The sequence below is a fragment of the Colossoma macropomum genome, unplaced genomic scaffold (assembly GCF_904425465.1).
Source record: "Colossoma macropomum unplaced genomic scaffold, Colossoma_macropomum, whole genome shotgun sequence".
Classification (NCBI taxonomy): Eukaryota; Metazoa; Chordata; class Actinopteri; order Characiformes; family Serrasalmidae; genus Colossoma; species Colossoma macropomum.
Window position 1 is genome coordinate 21,439 of NW_023495528.1, and position 25,147 is coordinate 46,585.

Below are 25,147 nucleotides of genomic sequence, written 5' to 3' on the forward strand. Positions count from 1 at the left end.
TAAGATAACATTCCTTTTTACACACCCACAGCACCTAAACCCACCTTTAACTTATACTCAAACAACTCAATTTGTAGCCTTGCCTTTGTGATCTGAAGCTTGATGTGCTTCATCTGAGATGAAAGCTCCTTTACAGCTTAAAAGAGACAAGAATGGCATGTTATGGTCAAAAATAGCATTGCATGTTCTAAATATTTCATATATTTGGTAAGGCACATGAAGATGCCTTACAGTTCCAAGCTGAGCTCTGCAGGAGGATCGTCCTTCATCTGCTTGGGAATGGCTGGCAACATTCTGTTAGAGTATAGTCTAATAAATAAATGTTAACAAAATAATAAATGTTCCCTTAATGACTAATCAAATACATTAGATATTGTAATCAATAACCAAATAGGTAGTATTGCCTAACAGAGAATATACATTCTCTCACAAAAGGTCAACCTTAGTCTAGAAGCATAGAAGCATAGACGATTCTAGACAGTGGAAAGCCCCTGAGAGGCCTGTGTGTACCTACTGACCCAGTGAAGAGAGGGGCAAATTGAAACCTGTTCTTAGGAGTGAGCTCATCATGCGATGGCCAAATTGATGGATGAAGAAATGCACCTATTAGGGAATGAGCAAATATCAAAATTTGAGAAGTAAGGCAGGGGGATATCAAACTACCCCAGATATATGGGATATAAACTGTTGTTTGGGACACTTTGTGCAGTTGGGGGCTCTCGGGACACCTGATGCTAAAATAAAGTAGAAGCCTTTTTCCGTCTTCCACAAACTCATCATCCGAAGACTCTTTCCTTCTTGACATCTTTTGAGAACTTAGACTTAAAACAGTTATTAGTGAAAGTGTTTAGCTGGTATTAATTTTTTTTTTTATTCTTAATATTATGTTGGAGGCCTGGGGTTGAAGAGGACATTAGGTTAGGATGGGCCAGAACTGGAGCCTGTATAAATATAAAGCAGCACTGTATGGAACATTAAAGAACCAGCTTTGATCAGTTTCAAGCAAGAATACAGTTAATCTTTAGAAGATATTTATAATATACTGTGACAGCTTCTGTAATGTATTGCTCCTCAGTCTGGCTGTGATGCAGTATCTGGGCTGAGGTGGTGGACAGCTGTGTGATTGTGACAAAGTCTCCGTAAAGCTGTTCTCAGATTCTCTCTTTCTCTTGTCCTCCAGCTCTCTAAAATAAATAAGAAGTATTTTTTTTATAAATATAAAAAATAATTATTTATATTATTAAATTAAATTATTTAATTTAATTATTGACCCTTGTTTCCTGCTCTTACTTCACTGCATATCAGAGTAGGACATAAAGTCACAATTCTCTATTTATGCCCCCCAGTGTTTAATCCCAGTTGGCGCTCATATTTGCAGTCCTCGTTTTGTTGGATAGAGTTGATTTTGTCAGTGTCGTGTTGTTCACTCTAGCATAGCATTATGTAGACAGGTCATATATGATGTTAGTGTAAAATACCATAAACGTTTTTAGTTTATTAGCTTTTTGTTGCCATTTAAACTGGTTACCATGGAAGTCAAACTGATTATTTGAATTACTCTCTCTCTTTCTCTCCACCCCCCCCTCCGTTCTGCTCTGTTTTTCTTTACTGCTCATCCCGTTCTAAACCTACACGTCTTCCTCAAGCAACTAAACCAGTCCAAACCGGTTTTAGTGAAAGTGAAACTCAGCACTCCGTTTAGAGAAGAGAGGAACATAAACAACTTTAGGCAAGAAGCATGGCGAGTCTTGGTGAACAGTGACCTTTCTGTGATAAGAGGATTAAAAAGAGTTACTGCATTTAAAATCAACTAATATGTACTGCAATATACTTCCTGACTTGATGACCAGAGACTTTTCATTTAGAAGATGGAAACATCCACGTCAGATCACAGCGGTTCTGTTCAGAGCAACATGATAGCTCACACAGGAGGAAACATCTGTCACACTGTACTCCATGGAAATAATATTCAAGGCTCGGTGAATTTGACCATTGTTCAGGGAGGTAAGTGATTCAGTATTAGAAACTGTTTTAGGTTATATATAAGCTGTACATCGTATGTGCATGCACGGATGGTGATAAAACATTTATGCATCACACTGTTCAATAGTAGTATACAGAAATACAATTGACTAACTGCTTTTAGTTTTAAGTAGCTTTGATAAAGATCTGATTATTTCCAGCTATTTCTCTTCCAGGTCAGGATATTTCTTGTTCCAGCACCAGTACAGTTCAGCCTAGAGGCTCTCCTGGTGCTTCTACTCTTACTGAAGGTAATGTCTTAAAGTGCACATCACTGTTTATTTACTACCTATTAATTTCTGTAAATGGCCATTTTCTCCATCGCATTAAACCAAGACAATATCAACAGGGAAAACATGATTAAGAACCCTAAAATACGTGTTAATGACAGGAAATCAAATAATTTTTTTTGCCGTGGTGATTCTTAAGAATCCACTGTGTTCTCTGATTTGGCAGCTGAAACTTTTTTTTTCTTTCTTTTTTTTTCGCCAAACATCAAAGTCCAAGGTCCATTAGAGGAACTACACATATGTATGTAATTTCTGTTTACCTTGTAGAATCTACAAGTTTTGAATAAGACCGAATATAATTGGTAACATTGATCAGACATTTTAATTAAGATCAACAGAAACAGACTTTCATGTCAAAGTAAACATCTCTGCAAAGTGATTTTAATCAATTACAAATATAAAACACAAAGTTTCTGACTGCATAACTGTTCACCCCCATCAAGTCAGTATTAGATGCATTAGATGCATTTATTAGATTAGGCAGCAAACACAGCCTTGAGTCTGTGTGGATACAGACTCAGTTTTGCACATTTGGTCATTGAAATGTCTCCCCTCTCTTTGCAAAATCCACTGCTCAAACTTTGTCAGGTTGCATGGCAATCATGAGCGACCAGCCTACAGCCTATATTTTGCTTAATTATTTCTACTTTGCCAAGCCTTCCATAACCTGCTACAGTGAAGCATCCCCACACTTTGATGCTGCCACCACCATGGGAGATGAGGAGTCATCCTACCCATCCAAAAAGAGCAAGGCCAATTGTACTCTTGAGGACTCCAGTTCATGGACGGCTCTAGCATCACCAAGTTGCAATCTCCTGATGATAGGGCCAACAATTAGACTGTTGTGCCACTCGGGAGCCCCAGACAGTCTGTTTTTAGCAGATTTACATATGCTTTCCATTTCTTAATGTCTGATTCTACTGTACTCCAGGGGATGTTTAATTACTTGAAATTTTCTTGTACCCACCCCATGACTTTAGCTTTTCAATCATCTTGCCACAGTTGCTTGAAGTGTTATTGTCTCTTGAAAGTGTAGCTTAACATAGGTTAGGTTAACCTTATGATACTACCCCAATAGAACCAAGGCTGCCCAGATACAGCTGTATTTATACTGCAACCTCTTGGAAGACTGCACACACAGGAGATGTCCATTCAATGAATTATGCCACTTTTAATACCAACTAATTGCAACAAGTACACTGTAATCACGTACTTTGTGTTTTATATTTGCAATTCAAGTCACTATGCAGAGATGCTTTCATGAGTTTCTGTTGCTTATGGTAAAAATACACAATAAATCCACATTGAATCCACTGTGATTCAAAGTTCTATGAGAATAAATGGGGTGAATATAAGTACTATATTTCAGCATTAATAATACTTAATACAGTATTAATTGGAGTTTTTAACCTCCACACAGGTTTATGACTGCATTTTCCTCTTTTTGCACCCATCAGCCCATGCACTCTCAATAGAGACTGTGTATAAATAACCTTAATTTTTGGGATCATTGTATTTCTTTGTGAAAGTGAATTAAGTATAGTTTCATCACATCATCACACGACCTATAGCAAGATGTAGTGGTTAATACTCCAGACACAAACACTTCAAAACAATCCTGAACACTTTCGAACATTAAAACATTTATTGTTGTTGTGGTCTGTGTCAGGTATTAAAATAAAAAAAAAAATTAGATCCAAAATAATGAAGATTTAATGAAGGACAGTCCACTTTTCTAATAAAACGTACACTGAAATTCGGCTTGAAACATTAGCGAACATTATAAAAATGTATTGTCTGTTTCCACTTCTCAGAGTTAATCAGTGAATATAAACAAAAACTGGAAAAGAAATATCGCAGCATTAATGAAGGAATCTCACAGCATGGAACAGCAACCTCTCTAAATGAAATCTACACAGAGCTGTACATCACAGAGGGAGGGAGTGGAGAGGTCAATAATGAACATGAGATCCGACAGATTGAGACAGCATCCAGGAGACCAGCAACACAGGAGATACCTATCAAATGCAATGACCTCTTTAAAGACAAATCCATCAGAACTGTGTTGACGAAAGGAGTTGCTGGGATTGGAAAAACAGTATCAGTGCAAAAGTTTATTCTGGACTGGGTTGAAGGAAAAGCAAATCAAGACATTCTCTTCATATTTCCACTTCCTTTTAGGGAGCTGAATTTGATAAAAAAACAGTTCAGTCTTATGGAGATTCTTCATCACTTTTTCCCAGATACAGAAAAACTAAAATCAATAAACTGTGATGCTTGCAAAGTCATGTTCATCTTTGATGGTCTGGATGAATGTCGACTTCCTCTAGATTTCCAGAACAACGAGGAAATGGTAAAGGGGAAGGTAACAGATTCAAACTCAGTAGATGTGCTGCTGACAAACCTTGTAAAGGGGAATCTGCTTCACTCTGCTCTCCTCTGGATAACATCTCGACCAGCAGCAGTCAATCAGATCCCTCCTGATTGTGTTGACCTGGTAACAGAGGTACGAGGGTTCAGTGACCCTCAGAAAGAGGAGTATTTCAGGAAAAGAATCAGTGACCAGGGTCTGGCCAATAAAATTGTCTCACACGTGAAGTCCTCCAGAAGCCTCTACATCATGTGTCACATACCAGTCTTCTGTTGGATTGCTGCCACTGTTCTAGAGGACATGTTCAGAGAAGCAGAGAGGGAAGAGATCCCCAAGACTCTGACTCAAATGTTCACACGCTTCCTGATTTTTCAGATCAAAAGCAAGGACCAAAAGTACCATGGAAAAGATGATCTTCAGAATACTCTGGCACTGGGAAAACTGGCTTTCCAACAGCTGGAAAAGGGCAATCTGATCTTCTATGAGGAAGACCTAAGAGAGTGTGGCATTGATGTCAATAAAATGTCAGTGTACTCAGGAGTCTGTACTCAGATCTTCAGAGAGGAGTTTAAGCTGCACCTGGGGAAGGTGTTCAGCTTTGTGCACCTGAGCGTTCAGGAGTTTCTTGCTGCTTTATATGCATTTCTCTCCTTCATCGGCAGAGATGCAACAAAACAGCTAATCACTGATCTTTCTGTTATTTTCCAAAAGTCCAAAATGTCAGACTTTCTCAAGTGTGCAGTGGACAAGGCCTTAAAGAGTAAGAATGGACACCTGGACCTTTTCCTTCGCTTCCTTCTGGGCCTCTCACTGGAGTCCAATCAGACTCCCTTACGAGGCCTACTGTCACAGACAAGAAACAGCTCCTACAAAAAAGATCAATTAGTGAAGTACATCAAGAAGAAGATCAGAGAGAATCCTTCTCCAGAGAAATCAATCAACCTGTTCCACTGTCTGAATGAACTGAATGATCATTCTCTAGTGCAGGAAGTACAAACATACTTGAACAAAAGAAATGAAAGTTTTGTTAGTCGTTTGCAGGGACTCAAATTCTCTCCTGTTCAGTGGTCAGCTCTGGTGTTTGTGTTGCTGAACTCAGAAGAAGAGCTGGATGAGTTTAAACTGGGCAAATATGACAGATCGGATAAAGGTGTTCTGAGCCTGCGGCCAATGATTGAAGCCTCCAGAAGAGCTAAGTGAGTATTTTCAGTCATAAATGCGTTACTGCAGTGTTAATTAATTTAATAAACACTGTGCTCTGTGAAGAGTGCAGTATCAGTGGTTACGCAAAAAAGTTTCCAACAAATTCCTGATTTATAAATGTGTGTGTACGTGTGTGTGTGTATGTAAAAAATAAAGTAACTTAATTTCTAAAAGTTTTATAACAAATGTGAATTGTTTTTATAGATATTGTCAGAAATTAGTATTTGAATGATATCAACACAGAACAATTGTAAAGTAAACTATTATTTTTCATAGCCATTTTTGAAAGATAGCTTACAAAGAAACGGCAACCAATGAGGGCAAAATTCATCTAGTTGAAAGTAATTTGCAGCCTTTGTGTGTGTGTGAGATGTCAGTTTTCTGATGTATCATCATTTCTCTTCTAGGCTGTGTTCCTGCGGTCTCACAGAAAAAGGCTGTGTAGCTCTGGCATCAGCTCTCAGCTCAAGCTCCTCAAATCTGAGAGAGCTGAACCTGAGTAATAATATACGGCTGGGGGATTCAGGAGTGGAACTGCTCTCTGCTGGATTGAAGAATCCACACTGTAAACTGGAGAAACTGGAGTAAGTTCAAAACTTTATCAGTATATATGTAGTGTATATATGACTGTCATTCTCTCTCTCTCTCTCTCTCTCTCTCTCTCTCTCTCTCTCCACACACACACACACACACACACACACACACACAAACTCTTTGATACTTTTGCATGGAGAGAGAGAGAGATGCTGTCGAGATAATGAATCATGTACAAAACACACTAATGTAGAATTTTCACTGAAAAAGCTCAATTGAAAACTTAACTATAAAAATAAAATCTTCACAGAAGTGCTCAGCTTTGCTGGCTGTCATCTAGATGCCAATGTATTTACTGGTAATGTTTCGGCCTCTGTTCACACATGAGGGAAAATAACAGCTCTGCTCATCAGGGAAATGACTCATGTTTCCAGTTTGCTTGGAATTTCATTTATAAGTCAGTAAGAGAAGTTTATAATAAATGCGAAATTTAACTGCCAACCAGTGTAGGGTTTTTGTTATATGCATAGGTATTTGTTATATGTGCGTCTTAGGACAGATCAGGATCTATTGTGACACAAAGATTTTTTACAGATGAACCTGATGCAACTGAGAAGTTTAAGCGTAAAATTAGACAGTTTGTTTCTAGCAGCTTTTGGACCTCTGTTTTATCTCAGTTAAGCAGGAGAAAGTTACTTGACATCCAGTCTTTTATGTCTTTTATACAGTCCTTGACCTTGGCAACTTTAATTTTATCCAGTGTGCTTGATATACAGTATCTCACAAAAGTGAGTACACCCCTCACATTTCTGCAAATATTTTATTATATCTTTTCATGGGACAACACTACAGAAATGAAACTTGAATATAACTTAAAGTAGTCAGTGCACAGTTTGCATAGCAGTATAGATTTACTGTCCTCTTAAAAATAACTCAACAAACAGCCATTAATGTCTAAATAACTGGCAACACAAGTCAGTACACTGCACCGTGAACAAGACCAAATCGTGCCCAATTGTGTTGTTGTCCCTCCCTGGTGTCATGTGACTCATTTGAGTTACAAGGTTCAAGGTGTGAATGGGGAAGCGGGCTGTTAAATTTGGTGTTTTGGGTACAATTCTCTCATACTGGCCACGGGACATTCAACATGGCACCTCATGGCAAAGAACTCTCTGAGGATGTTAGAAATAGAATTGATGCTCTCCACAAAGATGGCCTAGGCTATATGAAGATTACTAACACCCTGAAACTGAGCTATAGCCTGGTTGCCAAAGTCATACAGCAGTTTTCCTGGACAGGTTCCACTCAGAACAGGCCTCACCAGGGTCAATCAAAGAAGTTGAGTCCACATGTTCAGCGTCATATCCAGAGGTTGGCTTCAAAAAATGGACACGTGAGTGCTGCCAGCATTGCTGGAGAGGTTGAAGAAGTGGGAGGTCAGCCTGTCAATGCTTAGACCATACGCCGCACAATGCATCAACTCGGTCTGCATGGCTGTCATCCCAGAAGGAAGCCTCTTCTGAAGCTGATGAAAAGTTTGCTGAAGACAAGCAGTCCAAGAACATGGATTACTGGAACCATGTCCTGTGGTCTGACGAGACCAAGATAAACCTCTTTGGCTAAGATGATGTCCAGCATGTGTGGCAGCACCATGGTGAGGGGTACCAAGACAACTGTCTCTTGTCTACAGTCAAGCATGATGGTGGTAGCATCATGGTCTGGCACTGGGGAGCCTCGGTTCATTGAGGGAAAGATGAATTCCAACATGTACTGTGACATTCTGAAACAGATCATGATCCCCTTCCTTCAGAAATTGCACCGCATGGAAGATTTCCAACACAATAACAGCCCCAGACACACCTCCAAGATGACAACTGCCTTGCTGAGGAAGCTGAAGGTAAAGGTGATGGACAGGCCAAGTATGTCTCCAGATCTAAACCCAATTGAGCACCTGTGGGGCATCCTCAAATGGAAGGTGGAGGAATGCAAGTTGTCTGACGTCCACCAGCTCCATGATGTCATCATGGAGGAGTGGAAGAGGATTCCAGTAGCAACTTGTGCAGCTCTGGTGTATTCCATGCCCAAGAGGATTAAGGTAGTGCTAGATAATAATGGTGGTCACACAAAATATTGACACTTTGAGCACAATTTAGACATTTGGTTCACTGTGATGTGTACTCACTTGTGTTGCCAGTTATTTAGACATTAATGGCAGTTATTTTCAGAGGACAGTAAATCTATACTGCTATACAAGCTGTACACTGACTACTTTAAGTTATATTCAAGTTTCATTTCTGTAGTGTTGTCCCATGAAAAGATATAATAAAATATTTGCAGAAATGTAAGGGGTGTACTCACTTTTGTGAGATACTGTATATAACTGCCATCGGCATAGCAGTGGAAATTTATGCCATGTTTACTGATGATGCTGATTTAGCATATATATTGTGAATAATATAAGTCCTAAAACAGAGGCTTGTGGAACACCATACTTTACTTTTGTGAGGATAGATGATTCACCATTTACATTAAAGTGATAGTGATCAGTGAGTTAAGATTTGAACCAGGAAAGAGCTATTCCTGTTACCCCTACAAGGTTTTCTAGTCTATCTAGTAATATAGAGTGGTCTATTGTGTCAAATGCCACACAAAGATCGAGGATGACTAGCAAAGACATGTTTCCTTGGTCAGAGAATAATAAAGGATTGTTTACAATTTCTTACTAGTGCTGTCTCTGTACTATGTTGTGGCCTAAAACCAGTACCATGTATATAATTCCTATACAAATAGGAACTTCATTGTTTTGCTACAACTTTTTTCCAAGATTTTGATAAAAAGGGGAGATTCGAGGCCTATAATTTGAAAGTTTGCTGGATCAAGGTTAGCTTTTTTTTTAATCAGAGGTCTAATTACTACTAGTTTAGGAGTTTTGCAGAATGGTTATTGCTGTTGTCATATTGAAAGAAGTATTGTCATCCCTGATAAACAGGACATCTAAAAAGCAAGCATACACTGCTTCAATATGTGTTCGGCATTAATGTTAATTTCACAGATCTGCAGATTACTTATTACTTATACCCTCCCATACCATAAGAGTCTCTGGATTTTGAACTGTACATTTTAATAATCTGGATGATCCTTTTCTTCTTTAGCCCAGAGAGCACAACATCCATTATTTCCAGAAATAATCTCAAAAGGTCAATGTGACAGGCCACAATATATGTTTCCACTGTGCATGAGTCCATTTCAGATGAGCTTGAGTTGTTGACAGTCTGGATGTTGTTGATATGTATGTTGCACTGTGCATAGTACAGTCTTGGCTGTATTGAATTTGTAGATGCAGCAACAAGTGGTGTTTATTACTAAAAGTCTGTCTGAGGGGTCGGACGTCATGGGCATTCATTTGTGTTTTCTGGCCTTATCCTTCACCCATGGATTTTTCTCAGGTCCCAGAAAAATCACCTCTCTGAACCACTCACCTGACAAGTGATTGGGAAAACCAATATGTCTGCAATCTCCCACCATATTACTGTTAGAGCAGGTGTGTTGTAGATGTCGCTACTCAGTTACCAACTTCGATGTTCAATGGTCATGCACTGCATTAGCTGTAACACAATCACACTGCAGTTCATATGTCAGATTGGAAACTGGCATCCATTTACTTACTATTTTATGCCAAACTTAGATCTCATAAATAACTACTTAAACTTTAATTTGCTCTCATTCTCTTACTGTGTGTTTGTGTCAGATTGTGTGTGTGTATAAGAGAGAGTGTGAGTGTGTGTGTGTGTGAGATGTCAGTGTTCTGATGTATCATCATTTCTTTCTCAGGCTGGATGGCTGTTATCTCACACATAAAAGCTGTGAAGCTCTGTCCACAGCTCTCAGCTCAAACTCCTCAAGACTGAAAGAGCTGAACCTCAGTGAAAATGAACCACAGGATTCAGGAGTGAAGCTGCTCTCTGATGGACTGAAAAATCCAAACTGTAAACTGGAAAACCTGAAGTAAGATAATCACTTTTCACTGTGTATCACTCTCACATAGATGCTTGCATGGTCTTATACCTCAGTAGCAGCTTTATAAAGATGTCCATGTCCTCACAATGATAGGACAACATGACATTTTTTGTGTTGCTTTCACCACAAATATCATATTTTGCAAAAACTAAAAGAGCACAAACTTTGCCTTTTGGACTCCAAGGCTAACATTAGGGTGATGTGTAGTAGTATTTAGGAACAGTAATACGAAAATCAATAGAAACCTGTGGACATTTTCACAAGTATAGCAAGACAAATGTGTGTGTGTGTGTGTGTGTATGTGTGTAATGTTAGTGCTTTGATGTATTATCATTTCTCTCCCAGTTTGAATAGGTGTAGTCTCACAGAGAAAAGCTGCAGAGCTCTGGCCTCAGCTCTCAGCTCAAACTCCTCAAGACTGAGAGAGCTGTACCTACGTAGCAATGAACTGCAGGATTCAGGGGTGGAGCTTCTATCTGCTGGACTGAAGAATCCACACTGTAAACTGGAGGTACTGGAGTAAGTTCAATACTTTATCATTGTGTGTATAGATCTCTCTCTCTCACACACACACTCTTTCATAGCTCTGTATGTTTTTATGTTTTGTCTTCATACAGTTGAGACACACACAACATTACAGTCGGTAGGACTTTCTATAAACAGAACTTACTTCTTTGTGCAGTAAAGAACCTTTAAGGAATCCAGTTTGGAAGGAAAAACACAAGACCCACATACTCATATTACAGTGATTGATAAAGCATATTTAATAAAAGTGTGGTTAATTTATTTTCTAAGCCTTTTTCTAAGCATAAGAAAAGTGTTTTCTTTCAATTATGTTATTATATTGTCATTGCTTTCATTCACATAGTTTCAAAGGAGTTGACACAGGTTTCACAGTAAAGCACAAAAGCCAAGTAGATTTTGAGAAAGACAGACATTTGATAACAGCTTAAAAAAAATCTTATCTTAATCATATCTACTTTCAGCACCTGTTGGAACTACATTGTATAGCTATTAACTCAGCAATCAGTTGTCATCAATTAATGTGTCAACTATACACACTGCTAAAGGAGACTAGAGACATATAGGGAGTTTAAATTGCACATGCACACGGAAAGTGTTTAGTTCTGAATATTCAGAAATGATTGTTTCTGTTTTGTTGTTTTCCACACTTATAGAAAAGGTGAGAATAATGGAAAGCAACATGGTCTAAAATAATAAAAACATTCAGGAGGCCTGTGACGGTGTCTGTAAAGGGATGTGTAATAGATATGTCTGTTATTGTTTAAAGACAATTCATAAAATGGCAGTATTACTGAGATTCAGAGAAAAGCTACAGTGTAGTGACATAGATTTGACAAATACTCAGGCCTCCAGTTTGGAATCAACCACTGCAAACTCTCACCTTTGTTTCAAGAGTTTAGAAGAAATAAACATGAAAAGTGTTTGGTTCTGAATATTTTAGGTGTTTGGTTTGGAGAGGTACTCAGCACATTGTATTGAAATGTATGTCTGGTAAATCTTCCTAGGAGACAAGAATAGATTCCACTCTTTTAATCTCAGAAATGAAACCTGATTACACTTAAGCATTCATAGCCTGATCTCTGAGTTGTAATAGTCTTTCTGTCTGTCTTTCTGTGGCCATTTTATTGCTTTCCCTCTGTTTTGTTATATTATGTGCAGGCATGTGGTTGGCCACATGGGGGTGCCCTCCTCTATATAAGCGGTCACCGAGCCATGACCAAGAGAGATGTTCAGGGCTCTCTCCTCTCTGACATGACCTTGAAGTACACCTTTTTAGACCAGCTCAAAAATGTTCAGTCCACTCTGCTTTGCTTCGCTTCCATTCTTAAATCTGAGGAGCTATATTAGACTTTGTGGATTTGGGAAAAAGTAGGTGATGAGGGACATTTATTTTGGTTACCTCTTTTTTAAATTATAGAATTAGGTTAGCTTTTTGTGTTTTTGTCTTTTTTCAGGTTTAGTTAGCTTAGAACCTTTAGTTATTTTACAGCACTAATGATTTTTTTTTGTTTAGTGAGAGATTAAAGAATTTACTCACTTGACCATAGATGGTACTGTCTGATAGAAAGGCCTTTTTTGTGTGTGTTCAGTGTCTCATGGGAGTTTGGCATGGTTGTGCAAAAATGTACATCCTTCCGGCTATCAAGTGTCTGATTAGTGTTGTGTTAATTGTTTTAATATATGATTTTTTAATGAACAAAATCAATCAAATAATACAGCCAAAAAGACTAACAGACTAACTTTTAGTTTGTTTTTAAAATATATATATAAAAAAGGTTTTTGGTTTGGTCTGGAACTGTAGTTGTTTGAGTGTAACATTATTTTCAGATGACCATGACCATGAAAAAGAGTGAGAGAGGGAGAGAACTAGTATGTTTGTATGTTACTGTTTTTGTTTGTGTGCATTTGTATCTGTGATGTCTGTGTTTTGATGCATCATCATTTCTCTTCCAGTCTGAGTCACTGTAATCTCACAGAGAAAAGCTGTGTAGCTCTGGCCTCAGCTCTCAGCTCAAACTCCTCAGGACTAAGAGAACTGGACCTGAGTTTTAACAAACTGCTGCAGGATTCAGGAGTGGAGCTACTCTCTGCTGGACTGACAAATCCACACTGTAAACTGGAGAAACTAGAGTAAGTCTAACACTTTATCAATGTGTGTGTGATTATGTGTGTGTGTGTGTGTGTGTGTGTAATAATAAGTGTATTTTTGAAGATGTGTGTGTGTGTGGTCAATGCTTTGATAAATCATCATTTCTCTTCCAGCCTACATAAGTGTAAACTCACAGAGAAAAGCTGTAAAGCTCTGGTCTCAGCTCTCAGTACAAATTCCTCGAGTCTGATAGAGCTGGACCTGAGTGGCAATGAACTACAGGACTCGGGAGTGTGGCTGCTTTCTGCTGGACTAAAGAATCCATACTGTAAATTGGAGACCTTGCAGTAAGATCACCACTTTATAACTCAGAAACACCTAACATAGAAAGAGGCAGACAAAGAGAGACAGAGTGAAAGATGGAGAGAAACAGAAGAAGTTAAAGAGAGCAAATGACAGAGAACAACACACAAAAAACATACAGAGGGAGAGTCTAGAGAGAACTGAGAGAAGAAGATATAACACAAAGAAAAATACAGAGATGTGGATAGGCATTGTGAGGCTGTATATATGTGTGATGTCAATGTTCTAATGCATCATCATTTTTCTCACAGTCTGTGTAGTTGCAATCTCACAAAGAAAAGCTGTGAAGCGCTGTCCTCTGCTCTCAGTTCAAACTCCTCAAGTCTGAGAGAGCTAAACCTGGAAAACAATGAATTGCAGGATTCAGGAGTGAAGCTGCTCTCTGCTGAACTGAAGAATTCACACTGTAAACTGGAAAAACTGGGGTGAGATCATTATCACTGTGTGTTACAATCACCCCCTCATACACATTGCATGGTTTTATAACTCTTTTCTCTCTTTCTCTCTGTCTCTCTCTCTCTCTCTCTCTCTCTCTCACACACATACACATACACACACACACACACTATACAATGAGTAGAAGTATTTTATATACAACTTTAATTTGCACTTTGTATTGCACATGCACTTCTCTTTAAAAAGAGAATTCACTAAAACATTCAGAAACATTTGTTTCTGCCTTTTGCTTTTTGGAGAAAAAATGAGCAACACTTTCTAAAATGGTAAACATACAGGAGGCCTGCAATGATGTCATTAGAGGGATGTATAATTGGTTCGTCTGTTATTGTGTAAAGACAATTCATAGAATGGCAGTCTTACCTATTGAGACTTTGAAATAGATAGATACTGCAGTGTGCCAACATAAATTTGAGTTGGACCTTCTTTCACTTTCTGTCATGTGCATTCCTTAATTGATGACATGTACAATTCTTGCCTGAATTTCACTGGAAATATCAGTACAGTATGGTATGGAATGGAATGCCAAGACCTTTAGCTTAGGCTACTCTGCCACAGTCTGACAAATACTCATGCCTCTGATTTGGTATCAACCACTGCAATTACTTTCATCTTCGTTTCAAGAGTACAGAAAAAATAAGGAGGAAAAATGTTTCTGAATATTTGGGGTTTTTGGTTTGAGGGGAGTATGCAGAACTGCGTGTGCAGTTAAAATAAGATGCTGAGGCTTTACTGATTAAAATATATTTTTTCCTGCATGTATATAAAATATATTTTAATTTTTGTCTGAAACAGCTGAAAGTTTATGATGATGATCATGAAAGAAAAAGAGAGGAGTGTGTATATGTGTGTTTGTGTGTTGATCTCTAAATGTGCAGGTTTTCTCCTCTCTGCAGGCTGTCTAAATGCAATATTTCAGGGGAAGGCTGTGCTGATCTGGTTTCAGCTCTAAAATCAAACCCCTCATCACACCTTAGAGAGCTGAATCTAGACTGGAGTAAACCAGGAGATTCAGGAGTGAAGGAGATATCTGGTCTGCTGCAGGATCAACACTGTAAACTGGAGAAACTACAGTGAGTTGCTGACGTATTGTCCCTACACAAACATATACACACACTGTGTATGTGCATGATGAGCTGTGTGAGAAGTTTTACTTTCTCTCTGCAGTCTGTATGACTGCAGTATTACAGGTGAAAGCTGTGTTGCCCTGGCTTCAGCTCTAAAATCAAATCCTTCATCACGGCTGAGAGAAATTAACCTGGACTCCAATAAACTAGGAGAGTCAGAAGTGAAGCTGTTCTGTGATCTACTAGAGGATCCAAACTGTAAACTGGAGAAACTACAGTAAGTTAGTGACTTACAGTCTCTACACACACACACACACACACACACACACACACACACAAGAACAGTGTGTTGTTTATGAAGAATCTAGAGGTGTATGAGTAAATAAATATTTTACATTTTTACAGTGTGTGTTAAGTGAAACAAATGACTGAGAGATTTAAAAAAGATGAAACATGCTCTGATTAATGAACTTCTTATGTAAATAAGCTAAATAAACTAATTAATTTGAAGTGAAATATTATTATTAGCAGTGCTGTATTTATACCCACTTAACATTCCAGCTTAGTTTAGTCATTCTGTAACAAGATAAATTAGATATTCGTCACTAAAAAACTAACTGGAGCACATCTTAGAAATTTTGCATGCTTTCATGAGTTATAGTTCATGACATGACTGGGCAGGTCCTAGGTGGTTTGTTGCTGAATGACCCCTGAGTTTGAGTTCGTCTGCTGATTTTCTCCTGCTCTTTTACAGTATCTGCACACCATCTAGCTGATATGCTGTCACAGGCAGAGGGTTGTGAGGAGAGGATAAAGTCTTAGTACACATGCACCCACTGTATGTATATAGTTCTGCATAGGACTGTGTGTTTGTTTGGGCTCTTATTGGTCAAATCTGTTAACATGACTGCAGCAAAGTGTGTGATCTCCCATGGCCATCACTTCCTGTACATCAGTAACTGCACTTTCAGTGACCTGTTCATCAAACTCCTCACATTGATGGATGAACTCACTTGGTGAGGAGAGTGGAGTGTGATGAGCTACATTTTATAATTCATGTTTTTACAGAAATAAAAGTGTATTTGTTCCCGACCATGATTGATTTGTACATTTTGGATTGTTATTCAACCATAAAAATGAAAACATTATGTTTAGCTATTATAGTTAGACCCACTAAAAACAGGTTGGTTCTTTGGCAAAACCTGCCCCCGGCAGGGGTAAATTGAGCATAGGGAGCATTGGGGGTAAAAAGGGCCAATGGTTAATACCTTAATTAACCATTGGACACCAGTTAAAAACATATATGAACAGGCTGCTCAGCATTTTACAAGCCTTTTGTAAAATCCTGAATTCAGAAAAAGATAAATAAAAAAAAGTTTAGACAGCTCTCGTACAGTAATCACAAAATGTGTTTATTGGACTCATGCACAGACATGTTTTGGCATATGAACTTTCTCACTTTACTTTCTTCCCACCAGCTCATTCTAGCCACCAGCTCACCAGCTAAATAAATCTACCAATTACACAAACCTCCCACTTATGATATCATTAAAGAGAGCCAGAAGTTTCAACAATCACCATCATGGACCACAAAGTTTCAACAAAACCCATTAAAGTAAATTAAAGCAAAAAAAGATAAATTATTGCTCAGAAAATTATTTTAATATAGATAGTATGCTCAATTAAACTATAAAAAACAAGTCAATGAAAAATCTTCATTCCATTGCCTTATAGCATCATTGTATTTAGAGTGAAAATGTACCAGGCCTCTCTCTGCAAGAAGTGCCTCTCACAGTCTCCAACCTTCGACAAGGGTTCTGCTATTGTTCTTTGGATTCTTCAGTGTTTTGTAGATATTCTGTTTTGCAAGTCTTGTCTAACAGGGTGTGACTGTGGCTGTAGGTGTGTGTATGTTAAAAATTCAGAAGATAGTCCAGTAACATTAACTGCACCGGTTATATATATGTAGACAGCTGAATCTGGTTTTAGCTCTGGAAGAGTGAATCTGAATGGTTTGTTTTAGATGAGCAATGTCCAATCTAATCCATTAAATTAGAAGCACACATGACCAACTGTTTTATCACACCAACTGATTAAACAGGTGGAATCAGGAGTGCCCCAGTTTGTTTGGAATGAAAATCTAGAGCCACACTAACCCTTCGTGACTGGACACCCCTGCTCTTCACTTTGATAGAGTAATTTTGATTATTTGGCATTGAAGTCTGAGTTAATTAGACTCATAATTGTAAATCTGGTGGATTGGTATTTCAGTTTAGACCGGTAGGTGTTTACGTTTAGGCTCTAGTAGACTGGATCTGATTGGATGGTGTTGGGGTCCAGGCTCTGGTAGACTGGATCTAATTGGATGGTGTTGGGGTTTAGACTCTGGTAGACTGGATCTGTTTGGATGGTGTTGGGGTCCAGGCTCTGGTAGACTGGATCTGATTGCTTGTTGTTGGGATTTAGGCTCTGGTAGACTGAATCTGATTGGTTGGTGTTCAGGTCCAGGCCCTGGTAGATTGGACCCATGCTGATGTTGTTCTGGTTTCCAGGAGATTCATTTTCATAATCACCATCAGCCTGCAACCACAGTAACACACACAGTGGAAAATAACTCAAAACCATAGTCTTGACATCACAGTCATTCATTTATGCGGAATAATTCCCAATGTAGTCATGACACCATGGGTTTCCATCTCTGGCACTGAAGATGTACTGCTGTGCTGTTTGCTTTACACATCATAATTAATTGAACAATATGTAGTTTTTCCCCCACTGTGGCCTATGAAGGCTGCAATGTACACAGTCCTTTTTTCTATCCTACACAGCGATATTTTATTACTTTAATAAGAAATTGATTGCATTCTTGAAACCAAACCTCCAATAACAACAATGTAAAATATGCAAAGTTGTCAATAATGAGATCATGATTTACTTTGGATAAGGACATCTTCCAATTGCCATAGCTGTAAATCAAATATTATTGTGTACACTTGGAATAAATCAAGCAGTTACAGACCCTGTAGCCTCTTAAAACAGGGCTTAATTCTAATGACTTGCACGTTTATATTTTAAAACAGTTCATATTTGGTCATAATGAGAATCAGTTTTAAGACTTTGTGTTTAATGGGTCTTTTCACTCACAGTGTTCTGTGTTCTTCTCTCAGTGTTTCTACAGATACACCCTGCAGAAGAATTGAAGATGTTAATCAAAGAGCAGTATTTCACAAGACTGGTGGATTTAATTTTCAACAGAGGAAATCTTTTCATAACTGGGATCTAATTTATACTCCTATTAAAGTATTACATTCCTAACAAAGCCACGAAAATGACCACAGACCAGGACTGAAATTAATCCTAAGCCTGGACTGACACATAATTATAAACTGTGTTTATGGGTGTGTGTGCAGTACCTTGTGTCCTATTGTGGATGAGTTTGTAAATCAGAGCCAATCCTTGAATCACCAGCAGAACCACACGGACATACAAAGCGAAGAAAACCACAGAGGAGGAATCTGTAGATGAGGCGAAGAGATTAAACATAATGATCATATTCAGAGCACTTTCAGGAGGAATACAGTCTACACAATGACAGCTGTAAAATTTCATTTAAACACACTTCTGAAAAATCTACAATACACACAGAGAGATAGAGAGAGAGATAGAGAGAGAGAGAGAGAGAGAGAGAGAGAGAGAGAGTTAGTTAGCATTTAGAGACACTCTTTAAAAAAAGAAAGATGAATGTATCCATGGAGTCTAGGCCTGTGCCTGGTGATGATTAACTGAGTTATTATGGTATCAGACCCCAGTGATAGTCAAAATCTTTATTAGTTTACTTCATGCAAACCACAGCTGGGTGATGTTATATCCTACTTTGCTTTTACATTTATTGTACCTAGCTCAGATAAGACACAGTTGCACTGGTTAAATATACACGGTGCAACACATAATATAATGCCCGTACAAAAAGCTGCCAATGTTACACTGCACATTTTAGGACATCCACAGACCACAAGATCAGGCATTAGAAAAACAGGCTCTCTTCTTTGATGTTAACAATTAAAATAAAAGACCATCAGTGGCGTAAACGTGAAACTCAATATTAAAAAAGAGCTAATCAAGGACCAACTTAAGTTTTGCCTGTGGAGGAGTTGGCATGCAGGCTAATCTTATCTATAAATTGCTGGCATATGTAACATTAGCCTAATATTAGCTAGTAACATTTCTTTAATTAAACTGTCACAGGCTGTATATTCAGAACTATAAGCTGTCTGAATGTGTTATTAAGTCACGTAACTTACATTAATTGCACTGGTACTGTTGATACATTACACTTACAGGACAAACTGGATATCTAGAAAAAAGTCACCTCTGCTTTGCTGCTTTCAGGCTGCTTTGCTTAGTTGCTACTGTTGCAAGTTCAATGATGGCACCCTGCAATGTGATTGAACTTGATACTGGGAGGAGGGGGCAGGTCTACCAAATGAGTAGACGAACCTGACTTCAGCTCTCATCTCAACTACGCAAACTCTGGTTCCAATTTTGATGGTGGAGGAATTTTGGTTTCATTTCTATAGAACAGAAAGGCATGAACCCACGTTGGCCATGCTTTCTACAGCCATTGATCACAACTAACTGGCAGTCTGGCACACTATGTTCAGTTTACAAGCCTCATGTCTGGATCTTAATTTATAGACAACAATCGTAATTTAAATCGGAGTCACAGTTTTGGTCAGAAAAAATGCAATTAGATGTTTCCCCCAAAACATTCAGAATTCAGCTGACTACATATGTCTTTGAATGAGCGGCCAGTGTATTAGGTCAAACGGGTATGTCCACTTAAGTTTCTGCTGTGACAGCTCTGAGAACAGAGAGGCAGCTGAACATGTGGAAGTAAAGGAAACGTACAGTAAAGACCAAGAACTGTGTTTCATATAAGAATTCACAGTGGAGGACAATGTAATGATAAATCAGTAGATTGATTAACAGACAATCAACAGGACTAACACATAGTTAGTTCTCATTAATTATTTATGAGTAAACACGCATAAGTTCATTAATAGTTTAATAATCAGCAGTTAGTGCACAATTAATGAGTAAATAAGCTCAAGAACAAACAGAAAAATCAGTTAAACCCTCAACATTCTTTCATGCAAAGGCTTATTATTCAGTAACTACAGGGACTCCTATGGAGACTAATGGAGCTATTCTTACATTACAGAACTGTGTAATAAAACTTTGGGCCTACTGATTCCCACTACTTACTAAATTATTACTACTTACTAATTACTATTTAGTTACTAATTAGTAAGTACTTAGTAACTAATGCTTAATAATGTTCAGTATCTAATGCTTACTGAACAGTTAATATATAAATAAATGAATATTGAATTACTTATTAGTATATAATTATCAATTAATTTGTGACCCTTAATAAAAAAAGTGTACTTTATCCAATGTTAACTACTGCAGGAATACCCAATTCCTTCCTATGTTCATTCATTAGTAATGAAGCATAACACATTATTCATTACTGACAATTACTATGTTAGTAAACGAGTTGTTGGCACATTGTAACTAGATTGCTAAAGAACAGTGTTGGAAAAAAAAAAAACTTCACACATAAGCTAACATGCACTCACACACAGCACATTTAAAAATAGGTACAAAAGTCTGTGTTGCTTTACTGTAACACCTTACCAGACTGATGCATGATTTCTGTGTTCTTTGCTGTGGATTTCATAGAAAAACAGAAAAAAGAGGGATGTGTATTTTGGGAACTATCTAGATAAATTATGCTGTAGCCAGTTAATAAGATCTTAGTATTATCAGAACAACAATACAAACAATATCAAGAACAAACCTGTGTTCTTATGTTTGAAGAGTCTCTACATTTGAAAATAAATGAAAGAGCTACCTGTAATGCTAGGGCTGTTCAATACTGTTTCATTGTCTGATCAAGTAACTGATCTCTTAAGAGAAGTGTTGAAGTATCATGGCTTTTAGGCCCAGAAGTTTCTAACCTGTTTGCTGTGTGTGCACTTGTGGCTAGAAGGACCATCCGTGAAAGATTGAGTCAGATTAACAGTAAAAAATGACTGAACAGTTAAAAACAAACTGTCATATTTTGAGTGCAATGATTTAAAATTAACCATATCTAGCAAAAACAGTAGATGTTAATTACATTTATAAAAGTTTATATAGATTGCTAAGAGCATACAGTAGAACCTCACAGTAATTTGCAAAACACATCTGTGTTTAAAGGTTTAACGATTTTTTGAAGTTAATAATAATAATAAAAAAAGAAGGTTCTTATGTAATATAATAATATTCCGTAATATAAAGCAGCACAGTACAGCAACATTAAGAAAAAAAGCTTTGATCTGTTTCAGGCAAGATCGACAGAGAGGAGAAAGAGCCAATAAAGAAATGATAATAACAGCATATCTAGAACCTGAACTTTTCTACAGTTCATCTACAGTTCACTGTCTACAGTTCACTACAGTGAAGCAGTGATACACATGAAGAGTAACTCACACAGTCGTGTAGACTCACCTGAAGATTCCTGCAGCACAGAGCAACATCTTTAATGAGACAACAGTACCATTCCTCTCTGTCTCTCTCTCTCTCTCTCTCTCTCTCTCTCTCTCTTTCAGCAGCGACCACTCTCAGAGTGCGAGAAGTGACCTAGGTCCAGCTCACTGACCACATCCTGAGAAAACCTCTGCGTCGTCAAAATTAACACATCCTCTACAGAGGACACATATCTACACCTTTAAAATTGTTCCAATGCATTAAATTCAGTAAATAAATGGAAATTATGCACAAAAATGTACAGAAAAAAATGTCATATTGAAGTTTGTTGCCTGAAGAGGATGTGTTCAAGCTTTGTATGCGATTGTACAAAGACTTTGAGGATTTTAATGTAAGGGGTGCAAGAAAGTATAAGTCCTTTTACATGTGCTTACTTCTATGCTCTAACACATGTTGTCCTTTTGTTGCGGCAGCTGTATTGTCTTACCTTTGTGTGTTTTATGATGTTTTATCTATATTGTTCCTCCTGAGATGAGAACATCTTCACTCTCCTTTGACCCCAGACCCCTTCACCTTTTTCCCTCAACCTTTTGATCCTTCCCACTTCACCTACTTCCCTCTTTGGTTCCTCCCCGACCCCTAGTCTCTCTACTTAAACTATGTCTGATTATGTATTCATGGGACTGGTGACATACTGATGACCGAGCCTTTCTTGTGCATGATTCTCTGCATGCACATGAAAAAACTTTTGAAGTTGAACTTTTGAAAAAAAGAATTTGAAGACCCAATCTCCTGACTTTTCCTGCCAAATTTCTAACTGGAGATATTATAACAGCTGTACATTGTTTGTTGTAGCATTCAGTTTTGAAAATAGAGTTTGGCTGCCACTGTATTCCACAGCAACAGTTATTGTTACTGTTCTCTTTCGTCTGAAAGCTTCTGGAAATATATTTGGTCAGTTAGACTGGTGCAGTGTGATCAATACTGAAACTATAAAATGATTTGAGTGACTGACTCTTAACTTCTAGGTAGACATATAGCCTATACTTACTTAACGCTGAGGCAAAAATGCAGCTTTTATTGCCTACTTTTCTTCTTTAATAATCTAATGTATGAATATTTTTGTTCTCTTAGCTCCTATTAAAGTGAAGCATGAAGGGTTGACAATCCACAGAGATGAAACTGTCATTAAGCCAAAGCTAAAACCTTAACCTCCTGCAGGAGATGATGAAGAGGGTCCATCAATCAATGCACAATAAGAAGTTGAGAGAGCTGAAAAAATATCTGACACACAACATCTATGAAAGAGAAAGAAGGTGCATTATGAAACCAATTTTGGTCAAATTGCCAGATAGTCAAAGAACTGCCAGATGTCTGCAAAAGCCCAACAAGCAAAGGAAGTCTCAAGCAGATTTTACTGTTTAACTGTATCCAGTAAAGGTGTGATGATCTTGTCTGTTTTATCCCATTGATGCCATACCTCCTTCATCTTCTTCAGTGAGGTGAGAGATAATTAGAGCTAAATCTCTGGAGAATTCCAGTTCAGTCTTTGAACTCTCTTTCTGTATTGCTGACTCGAGGAACTTAATTTCTTCTGGAAACACTGAGTTCTCAGCTGTGTCATAACATTTTTGTGATCTTTCTCGTAAATCCCCACTGCACCATCTGTGGATCATCCAGCAAGTTTGTTCAGGAGAATGGCAGCACCACAGAATCTCCCACAGATCTGGTGATGACTGCTTCCAAACCTTGCTCTACAGTGCAACCTGCAGAAGTCCACAAAACACATGTAGATTGGGTTGGCAAACTCCCATGCCCCTCAACAATCTGCGTTGTTCCTTCTCAATCTGGGGTTTGGCTATCGGTCGGTGTCTCCTTTCCAGCACCTTGGCATAAACTTTCCCAGGGAGGCTGAGTAGTGTGATACTGTGGTAGTTGGCACACACCCTCCAGCCCCCTTTCTTCCAAATGTACCGCTCCCAGCATCCATGCAACATTGCAGTGGTGTTTCAACCATGACAGCCCCACAACATACAAAGCCTTAAGCATTTTCAGGTGAATCTCATTTACCCCTGGTGCCTTGCCACTGAGGAGCTTGCCAACTACCTTGGTGACCTCCACCAGGAAAATGAAGTCTGACATGCCAGAAGCCTCTGATCCGAGACATGTCTCTCGGGTTAATGAGCTCCTCAGAGTGCTCCTTCCACAGACTGACAATATCCTCATTTGAAGTTAGAGTTTCTTTGCCTCTGCCAAGTATAGCTTGGGCAAAGCCACCTCAACCACTCCCGAGTGGCTGGATAGTTGTCCAGAACCTCCTTGAAGCTAACCGATCTTTTTCCATGGCCTCACAGAACATGCCCGGGATTTAACTTCAGCCACCGCTGCCGCCTTTTTGCCCATTGGCGCCTATCTGTTGAGTCGGGAGTCCTTCGGGCCTTCCACTCCCTAAAGGCTTCCTTCTTCAGCTTGACAGCCTCCCTCACCACTGGTGTCCACCAGAGGGTTCTTGGGTTACCACCCTGACAGGCAGCAACAAGCTTTTGGCCACAGCTATGCCTGGTGGCTTCCATGATGGAGGTTTTGAACAGGGTCCATTCAGACTCCATGTCTCCTACCAGAACATGAGAAAAGCTCTCTCAGAGGTGGGAGTTAAAATCATTCCAAACAGGGGCCTCTGCAAGTCATTTCCAGCACACCCTCACTATTCACTTGGGCCTACAAGGTCTGCATACCAGTCTTTCCTGCCATCTGATCCAACTCACCACCAGATGGTGATTGGTTGAGAACTCAGCAACTCTCTTCACCCGAGTGTCCAGAACATATGGTCCCAAGTCACACAAAGTAGATCACTGACCTTTGAACCAATGAGCTCTGGTACCTCGTACACTTATGAACATCCTTGTGTTCAAACTTGGTGTTTGTTATGGACAATCCATGCCTAGCACAGAAGTCCAATAACAGTTCACCATTCAAGTTCAGATCGGGCAGGCCATTTTTCCCAGTAACCCCCTCCAGGTCTTTCAGTCATTGCCAACATGAGCATTGAAGTCTCCCAGCAAGATTATGGAGTCTGTTGGCTACTGTGACCCTATCTGGATTACGCAGTTAAAGATGATAGATGGTTCAATTAAAATAAATAGTTTGAACAGACAATGCAAAGAAAAAAAAAAAGGTTAGAGAAACAAAAGCAAAATTTCATGTCAGTTTCGAGCCTAAATAAACACATCAAATCAATGTTAAATTGTTATTTACATACTTCTTTTGTTTTACATTGCATTTGCATTACAGTGAAGTGAGGCATTTTGCATTCACTTCTCATTCATTTCTTATGTGAGAGCATCAGTAATGCAAAGTACACAGAGAGAGCAATAAAAGGCTTTTCTTAACCTTAGGCAAATGAGAAGTGAATTGGAAATAATGTACTGCATGGCAGCTCTTTATGTCTATATTTAATTTTCTAACTCAAGTGTTGCTGAAAGTTGGAGATTTTCACTTTAGGTTACATTTTAAAAAAGAATATGAGGCATTTTCTCACCTATGTTGCAGCCTACAGTTCTGCCTGCAATGAACCTTGCTTACATCTTAGCAACACGTCCACGAAGCGACTAACCATCAGTGAGGTAAGAGTTTCACTTCACTGTAGCATAAATGCAGCATTACCCTGTTTCTGGAG

The 25,147-nt window shown here is 38.5% G+C and overlaps 1 protein-coding gene across 1 annotated transcript; it reads left to right on the plus strand.

Moving 5' to 3' along the window:
• The first annotated feature begins 1,706 nt into the window (after positions 1-1,706).
• Positions 1,707-16,036, plus strand: LOC118802315 (NACHT, LRR and PYD domains-containing protein 12-like). Its single transcript, XM_036562819.1, has 12 exons — positions 1,707-2,004; positions 2,199-2,273; positions 4,127-5,879; positions 6,294-6,470; positions 10,252-10,425; positions 10,783-10,956; positions 12,916-13,092; positions 13,225-13,398; positions 13,666-13,839; positions 14,767-14,943; positions 15,038-15,214; positions 15,692-16,036. Exons 1-12 carry the CDS (start codon positions 1,869-1,871, stop codon positions 15,711-15,713), a joined length of 3,390 nt encoding a protein of 1,129 aa, XP_036418712.1. The 5' UTR covers positions 1,707-1,868; the 3' UTR covers positions 15,714-16,036.
• The last annotated feature ends 9,111 nt before the right edge of the window (positions 16,037-25,147 follow it).

Bases quoted from the DNA above. Each gene is read 5' to 3' on its own strand.
- LOC118802315 (XM_036562819.1), top strand. From the start codon at position 1,869: ATGGAAACATCCACGTCAGATCACAGCGGTTCTGTTCAGAGCAACATG. The intron at 13,840-14,766 runs GTGAGATCATTA...TCCTCTCTGCAG, and splicing joins TGTAAACTGGAAAAACTGGG to GCTGTCTAAATGCAATATTT. The intron at 15,215-15,691 runs GTAAGTTAGTGA...GCTCTTTTACAG, and splicing joins TGTAAACTGGAGAAACTACA to TATCTGCACACCATCTAGCT.